The sequence below is a fragment of the Abramis brama genome (assembly GCF_963993115.1).
Source record: "Abramis brama genome assembly, chromosome: 13".
Taxonomy (NCBI): Eukaryota; Metazoa; Chordata; class Actinopteri; order Cypriniformes; family Leuciscidae; genus Abramis; species Abramis brama.
The window spans coordinates 36,540,241-36,551,014 of record NC_139975.1 but is presented as its reverse complement, the minus strand read 5'-3'; the positions used below and the strand labels follow the sequence as shown (position 1 = coordinate 36,551,014).

Sequence of the window (10,774 nt, the reverse complement as noted above, 5' to 3'; positions counted from 1 at the left end):
TTTGAAGTTCATTCAAGCAAAAATGATTTTTTTTACAAGCATTTATTTCAGCGTATGTCTAGGCACCTACCCAAAAAGGCCACTTGGAGACTCCAAAGGGACACTTGGTAACCAACTTTTACCATAAGCTATTACAAGTTTGTTTGATCATTTCAATACATTTTCTTATTACAATATGACAAAGCATACTTTCTCTTTTGTACACAAAGCATACTTTCTTTTTTGTATACTTTCTCTGGTGTATTGTTTACATCCTAAATGTTTATAAAAATGCATTTATGTGCATTTTTGGAAAAGGCTCCAAAAGTACCCTAAAGTGACACTTGGCAACTTGCTTATAAAAAGCATTTATAACAAAGTCTTTGTTCACTACCATCCATTTAAGAATGACACATTATTTAGCAAATAAAAAGTTTTATTTATACATCTGTATATAGTTACAAACAACAGTTTCTTAGTTATTAGCAATCAACACAGTGATAAACATTTCTCAAAAAGATTTGAAAAATAAATAAATAAACAAATGTACTATTTACAAAGTATTGCACAGTTTGGTAGTGCTGTTCTGTTGATGTTGATATTGCAAAATAGCCTTTCTGGTGCATTGATCCATAGGCATTGGTGTTAGCAATCAGTGTCTGTAGCAACGCACTTGAAAAGAACAACTGGAACAGCTGCAGAGGACTGTACAAAGCTGTTTTTATAAGCGTTGATCCAACAGCATGAAGAGGCCTAAATTAATAATAAATAAATAATTTTTAAAAAATAAAATAAAAAAAGAGTTACTGTTACATGTTACATGTTACTGCACCATCCTGTCCCTGAAGTGCTGGGTGAATCATCTGAATTGTCATCACTATTGAATAACAAACAGGAAAAGAAATTTAGATATATACATATTTTATTTTCAAAATCAAATGACCATTCACATACAGCGATCTACCTCCATACCCAATATATTGCTAACATTACTGAACATTTACACCACCAGCTAATAATGCAGACTGCAATCAGACAATAAGGATGCCCTAACATATCATTTTATTTTCTCAAGAGTCATGCATGTCACATTATTTGCTTACCACAAAGTGCTGGGCTGTCTCTTTCTTCTGTTCTTTCCTCCTGAACTTCTGGAGGCAGCTGAAGATTTTGCAGCCACATATGGACGCTTTGCATGTTGTCCAGACTGAGGCCTCTGGTACCCTCTCATCATCTGAAGTTTCGTCACTGTTGAATTACACAACAAGGATTAGAAACACGCCTAACACAACTGATTATCTTACACATAAATACATACATATTGCATTTTCCAAAATGAAATTCAAATGACCATTCACAGCATACAGCAATTTGCCTCCATACCCACTCTATTGCTGCCCTGATTGCACATTTACACTACCAGCTAATAGTGCACACTGTAATCAGACAATAATAATGTCCGGTAACACTTTAAAATACGGATCCTTTGTTAATGAATAACTACACAGGAACAAATGAGTAACACAATATTAACAATCTAGTAACTACAATTAACTAACAAGTAACTCTGATTAATGAATTAGTAAGTAATAGCACACAGATTTAAGTGGTAGTTCACTATTAACTAATCAATAACTACTATTTTTTAATACTTCACAGAGAACTACTGAATTTTTTTACAGATTTAAGTGGTAGTTCACTAATAACTAATCAATAACTACTATTTTTCAATACTTCCCAGAGAAATAATGAAAAAAATTCACAATTCATGCAAAACTTAATAACTAATGCAGGACAAATTACTAGCACTAGATTAACATTACTGCTAGATACTGTACACTAATTATAAATATGTAATAGCGTAGCAGACTTATGATTTGGGAAAGCTGTCAATAATTAGCCTATGCACTGTTGTCTTTTAGAGAACTATTCATAAACTAAATAATTTTTAAGAATTGTTTTTATAAATGCACTTGTCTGGAACACTTACCCTGTGGCCGATTTTCCGGCATTCCTCTGGACTGGCTTTGAATAACTAGACTCATCATGGTGAGTACTGGAACATACTGAGTCATCAGCCATCCAAATACCAGTTATTTTATTATTTAACCTACCTCTCAAAATTGTTTTTATGTATGTCTCTTTGCTCATATGTAGATATGTATGTATGTATGTATGTATGTATGTATATATATATATATATATATATATATATATATATATATATATATATATGTGTGTGTGTGTGTGTGTGTGTGTGTGTGTGTGTATATATCCTGTAAATGATTAGATGATTCTACCCTTTCGGGTTGGCTTACCGTAACTACAGCATGGAATCACGATAAATAGTAATTACTCAAGTGTTACTACATACTTCTATCGGAACTATTAATTATTTGGATCCGTATTCTAAAGTGAAGATCATGTTAACTAACTAGTAATGACTCAAGTGTTACTACATACCTCTATAGGAACTACTAATTATTTGGATCCGTATTCTAAAGTGAAGATCATGTTAACTAACTAGTAATGACTCAAGTGTTACTACATACTTCTATAGGAATTACTAATTATTTGGATCCGTATTCTAAAGTGAAGATCATGTTAACTAACTAGTAATGACTCAAGTGTTACTACATACCTCTATAGGAACTACTAATTATTTGGATCCGTATTCTAAAGTGAAGATCATGTTAACTAACTAGTAATGGCTCAAGTGTTAATGCATACTTCTAAAGAAATTTTCTAAAAGTATAGTATTTAAAAGTTCGCAAACAATATCTCATACGCTTGAAATGACTTGTGTTTGGTTGCACAAATCATGACTAGAAAAATTTGTTTAAACATGAGGCATGAAAAAAGTAGCTTTTATAAACATATATTTTATAATTATTTATTAAGCGTCTGGTACCATTTCCATTTAATGCAACAACTTCACATATGTGATGCCTGAACTGGAAAAAACTATTTATTGTCTTCTAGCATACAATATTTAATTGCTGTAATGCCTTCTAATGTCTTTCAGAAGACGACCTAGAGGACCATATCTGTGCTTGTGTCCCAGCCAGTAAGTCCACTCAGTAAAAGACAGATGTTCTTTTAGAAGCTGCTCTGTCCTGTTTCCCCTCAGTCGCCAAATTTGGCTTTTGTAGGTTAACCAAGCTCTTTCAATATGTTGCGTGTGTCCAACACGTAATTAGTAATTCCTATAGAAGTATGTAGTAACACTTGAGTCATTACTAGTTAGTTAACATGATCTTCACTTTAGAATACGGATCCAAATAATTAGTAGTTCCTATAGGGGTATGTAGTAACACTTGAGTCATTACTAGTTAGTTAACATGATCTTCACTTTAGAATACGGATCCAAATAATTAGTAGTTCCTATAGAGGTATGTAGTAACACTTGAGTCATTACTAGTTAGTTAACATGATCTTCACTTTAGAATACGGATCCAAATAATTTGTAAGTCCTATAAAAGTATGCATTAACACTTGAGTCATTACTAGTTATCATGATTCCATGCTGTAGTTACTAATGAAGAGCCAACCCGAAAGGGTAGAATCATCTAATCATTCACAGGATATATATACACACACATATTTATATATATATATATATATACATACATATGAACATAAAAACAATTTTGAGAGGTAGGTTAAATAATAAAATAACTGGTATTTGGATGGCTGATGACTCAGTATGTTCCAGTACTCACCATGATGAGTCTAGTTATTCAAAGCCAGTCCAGAGGAATGCCGGAAAATCGGCCACAGGGTAAGTGTTCCAGACAAGTGCATTTATAAAAACAATTCTTAAAAATTATTTAGTTTATGAATAGTTCTCTAAAAGACAGCAGTACATAGGCTAATTATTGACAGCTTTCCCAAATCATAAGTCTGCTACGCTACTACATATTGATAATTAGTGTACAGTATCTAGCAGTAATGTTAATCTAGTGCTAGTAATTTTTCCTGCATTAGTTATTAAGTTTTGCATGAATTGTGAATTTTTTTCATTATTTCTCTGGGAAGTATTAAAAAATTGTAGTTATTGATTAGTTATTAGTGAACTACCACTTAAATCTGTAAAAAATTCAGTAGTTCTCTGGGAAGTATTAAAAAAATAGTAGTTATTGATTAGTTAATAGTGAACTACCACTTAAATCTGTGTGCTATTACTTACTAATTCGTTAATCAGAGTTACTTGTTAGTTAACTGTAGTTACTAGATTGTTAATATTGTGTTACTCATTTGTTCCTGTGTAGTTATTCATTAACGAAGGATCCGTATTTTAAAGTGTTACCTAATGTCCTAAATGCTACTTTTTCTCTCACTAAACATTACTTTACTTGCTTCACATTATTTGCTTACCACACAGTGCTGGGCTGTCTCTTTCTTCTGTTCTTTCCTCCTGAACTTCTGGAGGCAGCTGAAGATTTTGCAGCCACACATGGACGCTTTGCATGTTGTCCAGAGGCCTCTGGTACCCTCTCATCATCTGAAGTTTCGTCACTGTTGAATTACACAAAAAGTATTAGAAATACACCTAACACAACTGATTATCTTACACATAAATACATACATATTGTTGCCTTCAAATCTGAAATTTAAATCATCATTCACATACAGCAATCTACCTCTACACCCACTCTATTGTTGCCCTGATTGCTAATTTGCACTACCAGCTTTGAATATAAAATCTGTAAGGATCATTCACATACAGCAATTCACCTCCATACACACTCTATTGCTGGCCTGATTACACATTTACACTACCAGCTTATATATTTTGTATTCAAAGAATCGTTCAAATACAGCAATTTACCTCCATACCCACTCTATTGTTGCCCTAATTGCACAATTACACTACCAGCTTACAGATTTTATATTCAAAGCATCATTCACATAGAGCATCTTGCCTCCATACCCACTCTATTGCTGCCCTGATTGCACATTTACACTACCAGCTTATAGTGCACACTGTAACCAGACAATAATAATGGCCTAAATGCTACTTTTTCTCTCACTAAACATTACTTTACTTGCTTCACATTATTTGCTTATCACAAAGTGCTGGGCTGTCTCTTTCTTCTGTTCTTTCCTCCTGAACTTCTGGAGGCAGCTGAAGATTTTGCAGCCACACATGGACGCTTTGCATGTTGTCCAGAGGCCTCTGGTACCCTCTCATCATCTGAAGTTTCGTCACTGTTGAATTACACAAAAAGGATTAGAAACACACCTAACACAACTGATTATCTTACACAAATACATACATATCATTGCATTTTCAAACATGAAATTCAAATGACCATTCACAGCATACAGAAATTTAGCTCCGTCCATACCCACTCTATTGCTGCCCTGATTGCACATTTACACTACCAGCTAATAGTGCACATTGTAATCAGACAATAATAATGCCCTAAAATGATTTTTTTTTATCTCACTAAACATTATTTGCTTACCACAAAGTGGAGGCAGCTGAAGATTTTGCAGCCACATATGGACGCTTTGCATGTTGTCCAGACTGAGGCCTCTGGTACCCTCTCATCATCTGAAGTTTCGTCACTGTTGAATTACACAAAAAGGGATTAGAAACACGCCTAACACAACTGATTATCTTACACACATATAATTACATTTTCTTCTCTGAAAAGTTTTGTTTGAACATCGTCTTGCGTTCTACATACAAAACAATAGCCTTTATAGCTAATGCTACATAAAGTAGCCTAACATGTTCAATGTTGTAATGTACAGGGTTTCTTCTAATTCAGCGCTTGAATAACAATGGAATTCCACTGCATTCCAATGTACTTATGTCCAATGTTTAGACACTTACCAATCTAAAACTGGATCGAGACCTTCCAAAAACATATCCTCTTCTTCAGAGTTGACGCTAGATACAGCACTCTCTTCTGAATAGTCCACGTTTTCTTCATCACTGCTTCGTAGAAGTTCTTCCAATGCAGCAGCAGGAGAAAACGTCTCCGGTTACTTTCGTAACCTCGGTTCCCTGAAAGGCAAGGAACGAGACATTACGGATGTCGTATATGGGAACATCCTTCATCCTTCACTTCCGCTGAAATCTTATAGGCTAACGCCAGCAGAGCTGGCCAATTGACGCAAAATATGCAAATACTAAAACACTGTTGCAGTTATAATGCAAGTGCAGCGTCAATTCCCTTTAGAATCGAACAAACGCTAAATCAATAGCGAACACGGCGGTGAGCGTAATGTCTCGTTCCTTGCCTTTCAGGGAACCGAGGTTACGAAAGTAACCGGAGACGTTCCCTATCAAGGCTACGGAACTCGACATTACGGATGTCGTATATGGGAACTGTATAGAATCCCGCCGTGGCAGCAAACCACTGAAAACAGACTTAATACAAACCTCGCCCCCAGAATGTAAGCGCCTGATAGGCCGAGATTGACCAATAGTGAACCTCTAACCTCCGATAGGTCCAAAGGGACCAATCACAAGCTCACAAAACACTACCGGAATTTGCATATCCCGAGCAGTATAAATGGGGGAAGGTTGCACTGTAAACCAACAGGGCAACAACAACAGAGAAAGCCAACGCATAGCAGTGACAACAGTTCAACACACAATAGCACACAGACAGAACAACTCATGAGCAAAGCGCAGAGCAGCTCTCTAATGCTATGTAAGCGATCAACTCACCGAAAGCACTCGAGACGCTACAGAGGGCAAATCCAACTTGTAAAATCTAGCAAACGTGTTCTGAGAAGACCAGCCAGCCGCAAGACATAAATCCTGAATAGACATACCCTTAGTCCAAGCCCATGATGAGGCAATCGCCCTAGTCGAATGAGCCTTGATGTTCAGGGGACATTCTTGTCCCAGACAATCATAAGCCAAAACAATAGCGTCCACAATCCAGTGAGCAAGCCTCTGTTTTGAGACCCCCCGTCCCTTGTTGCATCCACCAAAGCACACAAACAGCTGGTCCGATTGTCGAAACGCGGCCGAGCGAGAAATGTATTCTCGGAGCTCTCTGACTGGGCAAATAGCACTCTGAGCATCCGAACCCTGAGAGGTTGATGGCTCAGCGGACAGGGCAGGCAGATAAACGATCTGCGCTCTGAACGGGGTATTGAGCGACTTAGGAACATAACCCGGCCTCGGTCTGAGAGTAACATTACAGTTTCCCGGTCCAAAGCGAATACAATCTTCACTTACAGACAGTGTTAATTTCGTTGACTAAATATTTTCGTCATTATTTTCGTCACAAATATATTTTTGCGGACGAAAACGAAACGAAAACAAAAAAAAAAGTCACTGATGGAGACTAAAACTATGACTAAATTGATTGACATTATCGTCAACGAATAAAGGACGAGACGAAAATATACTGTGACGAAAATCCAATCAGCAGACGGGAGAGATGCGAGGAATGAACAAAAGAACCAATCGGCAAAACGGAACAGGCGAGACTGCATGAGAAGAGAACCAATCAGAGCCTGACTTATTGAGACGTGAAGCGAAGGTATTCAGTTTGACCGAGCTCCCGGGAAAACAGCATTTGAAGAGACGATGTCTAAAAGAGCGACAAAATGTCCACAGCCGGGAGAAAAAGAAGGGGAGACTTGTGGGCACACTTCACGTTTGACGACGAACAAAACAAAACAAAGTGTAAAGCATGCGGAGCGGACATTCGTGGCAAGAACACAACCAATTTGAAAAGACATTTACAGACGAGCCACCCGGACATTTTCTCAAAGGTAAATTCACAACGATGTTCTTTTGTTTATTGAGCTAAACAAAATTGGAAGACTGCAGTGCGTAGATGTTGTAGCATTAAATATTACAAACTGAAAAGTACTGTAAAATAGCCCCTTCTTCAAGTTAGATGAGAGCACCATACGAATGCGTAAAATTATGCTACATACATTTGATTAATACTAATGTTTAGTATATTTTATAATGTTCTACATGTTGACAATATCACAAATATTTCTAGATTAGTCATGTGAAACGTGACTGTTCACATCCTATCATTATACATACTAATCTAGCAATATTGTGGTATTTAAAACATACAGTATTGCTAGACAAAGGAATACCTTATAAAATCTTGTTAATTTTTTTTATCCACCTAGCTGCCAACTTATTAAATATTTACTTTTTTCACTCTTTTATTTGTGTTTAGTGCTTTAATATTTACTGCTTGGCAAATAAAGTGATTGCAATGAATAAATAATATAAACGTATTTAAACTATTTTCCTTTTTTATGTCACAGCTACAGAAGTCTCCTGATGAAGGCGGTGAACCAAGCGCAAAAAAGGCAAAAATGTCCAATCAAAACATTGCAGAAGCACTGTTAGGTACTACAAAGTACAAAAGCAATGCCAGAGAACAGCAAGTAAAAGAGGAGGCTATAGCAAAATGGATTGGACGTTCAGGGTTACCACTAACTACAGTAGAAGATGAGGACTTTATTCTCATGATAGAAACATTTGATAAGAAGCTGACAGTGCCAAAGAAAACAAAGATAAGCAATCTGATTGAAAAACACTATGAGGAAGAAATGACAAAGTTTAAGAAACGACTGTGTGGTGCTCGCAAAGTGTCAATTGGAATTGACCTATGGACTAAAAAGGGACTGTCTGCATCATTCCTTGGCATAAGTTGTTGCTTTTTTTGTGTTGATCAAAACAATCCAGAACACATCCTGCTCGCTCTTGAACAAGTTGCCCATCCACACACTGCCCAGTCCATTAAGGCCTGCGTGGATAAGTGCATGCAGGAATGGGGCATTTCAAATGACAAAATTGTGACTGTAATAACGGACAATGGTAGCAATATGGTAGCAGCATTTAAACACAGTACTCAAGAAGAAGAAGAGGCTAGCTCAGATGATCAAGAGGAGTCCCCCCGAGGTGAAAGTGATTCAGAGGAGGAGATTGAAGACCATCGGTAGGCCACTTTTATTCATAATTTAATTTGACAGTAAGTTAATGTATTACCTCATTTACCTGATATGTATTTACTTTCTTTTTGGTAGCTATCAAAACATGGAGATGGATATGGAACGGATGCCATGTGTGGTTCACACGCTGCAGCTTGTGGTCCACATGATAAACAAGGAGGCAACTGTGAAGCGAATCCTTGACAAAGCACGATCAATTGTGAAGCTCTTTCGCAAGTCATCTGTTGCGACACAGAAGATTTTGGATAAGTGTGGCCTAATTGTTGTGAATGATTGTCCCACGCGCTGGTCAAGTACATATTACATGATTGCACGACTCCTCAAAGTTAAAGATCCTCTTTGTGAAATAGCGAATGAGATGGGGTGGGACACCTTACTCTCTAGTGAGTGGCAGAAGCTCAGCTCATTGCATGAACTCATGTTGCCTTTTGCCGAACACACACAGACTCTTCAGAGTGACACGATGTCTATGTCACTGATCGTCCCTGCCCTCTTTGATTTGCATAGCCACCTTACTGATTTTGAAGAAAACACAAATCATCGGGATTTTGCCACTCTAGCACGAAAAATGAAAGTCAATTTGAACCAGCGCTTTGCCTGGGCATTGGATCCATCAGATGAAAAGTTCTCTCCACTTGTTGCTGCTGCTTTCTTTCTCAACCCTACTGTGTGTGATACTCTCCTTGATGTGGCTGATGACAGTGTTCAGGAACTTTTTAAGCAGGCAGAGGGGTATGTGGTCCAGTGCACTCAGAGTCAAGAGACTCACCCTGATGATGATGTGGAGGAACTGAATGGACCAGAGACTGACCCTGGACCATCATCCTCCTCCTCAAGGCAGCCAGTCTTCAGATTTCTGTCCAAATCCCGTGCAAAGCCTAAACCAAAGTCCTCAACATGTAGCATCAGGCAGCAACTAAACAAATACAAAGAGGAGCTCTCACAGCCCATTACTTGTGATTCAGGAATCCAGTTTTGGCTTGGGAAATGTGACACATTTTATCACAGCTTGAAACCATTAGCATTAGATCTGTTAGCAATGCCGGCTTCGCAAGCTTTTGCGGAGAGAGTTTTTAGTGTCACAGGTGACCTAACCAGGGGAAAGCGTAACAGAGCAAAAGTCACTTTAGCACGAAGTGCTTTCTTGAAAATGAATAGAGGTAAATAAGTGATAGTATTCTGTGGTTGAATTTCCAGCATTGTGGTAGCAAGAAGAAAATATCGTTCAGTGCACTTTAGATTCTAATTAAAATTGTTTGCACTTATTGTTCAGCTCAGCTGTAAGCTTTAAGGTCCTGAACCTAACTTTATTTTTCTTTTATTGATGGTGAATTGGCAGCTAGTTATTGTTTACAATACCATGACAGTGTTTGTTGCTGCATAAAAGCTTTTGAATTGAAATAAAGACACAGTTGTGTTGAAATAAAGTTAAATTTGTGTTTTATATATTTTGGTTAAGTTTGTTTCCTATACCAGCGGTAAAAAATTGTCTAGTAAATATGTTATTGATTTTAGTCTTATTTTAGTCGACTAAAATACCAAGCAATTTTAGTCGACTAAAATAAGACTAAAATTAAAACAAATCAGATGACTAAAACTTGACTAAAACTAAAAAGAATTATAGTCAAAAGACTAAGACTAAAACTAAATTAAAATTTCTTGTCAAAATTAACACTGCTTACAGAGAAAGCCTGTAAATCCCCAACCCGCTTCGCCGAGGCGAGAGCGAGAAGCAGAGCCGTTTTAGCCGATAGTTCCTTAATGGCAATCGAGGCAAGGGGCTCGAAAGGCGGTCGTGATAAAGCTTCCAAGACCAAAGCTAAATCCCACGGCGGCA

General features: G+C 37.2%; 2 protein-coding genes across 2 annotated transcripts; one reads left to right on the top strand and one right to left on the bottom strand.

The window, feature by feature from the left end:
- Positions 1-400: 400 nt before the first annotated feature.
- LOC311094509 (uncharacterized protein) lies at positions 401-6,943 on the bottom strand. The gene is made up of 7 exons (XM_084132505.1): positions 6,668-6,943; positions 5,825-5,998; positions 5,451-5,553; positions 5,032-5,190; positions 4,357-4,497; positions 1,083-1,227; positions 401-856 (listed from the first exon to the last, which is right to left on the bottom strand). Coding segments are annotated over exons 4-7 (348 nt in total). The 5' UTR covers positions 5,033-5,190; positions 5,451-5,553; positions 5,825-5,998; positions 6,668-6,943; the 3' UTR covers positions 401-795.
- A 499-nt stretch (positions 6,944-7,442) lies between these two features.
- LOC311094508 (zinc finger BED domain-containing protein 4-like) lies at positions 7,443-10,366 on the top strand. The gene is made up of 3 exons (XM_084132504.1): positions 7,443-7,728; positions 8,248-8,924; positions 9,013-10,366. The coding sequence occupies exons 1-3, from the start codon at positions 7,561-7,563 to the stop codon at positions 10,103-10,105; spliced, it is 1,938 nt and encodes a 645-aa protein (XP_083988630.1). The 5' UTR covers positions 7,443-7,560; the 3' UTR covers positions 10,106-10,366.
- Positions 10,367-10,774: the final 408 nt, after the last annotated feature.

Excerpts from the sequence above, each read along its gene's own strand:
- LOC311094509 (XM_084132505.1), bottom strand. Across the intron at positions 1,228-4,356 it reads AGACAGCCCAGCACTGTGTG|TGACGAAACTTCAGATGATG; the intron begins GTAAGCAAATAA and ends GTAATTCAACAG. Across the intron at positions 857-1,082 it reads AGACAGCCCAGCACTTTGTG|TGATGACAATTCAGATGATT; the intron begins GTAAGCAAATAA and ends GTTATTCAATAG.
- LOC311094508 (XM_084132504.1), top strand. The coding sequence starts at position 7,561 with ATGTCCACAGCCGGGAGAAAAAGAAGGGGAGACTTGTGGGCACACTTC. Across the intron at positions 7,729-8,247 it reads ACCCGGACATTTTCTCAAAG|CTACAGAAGTCTCCTGATGA; the intron begins GTAAATTCACAA and ends TTTATGTCACAG. Across the intron at positions 8,925-9,012 it reads GAGGAGATTGAAGACCATCG|CTATCAAAACATGGAGATGG; the intron begins GTAGGCCACTTT and ends TCTTTTTGGTAG.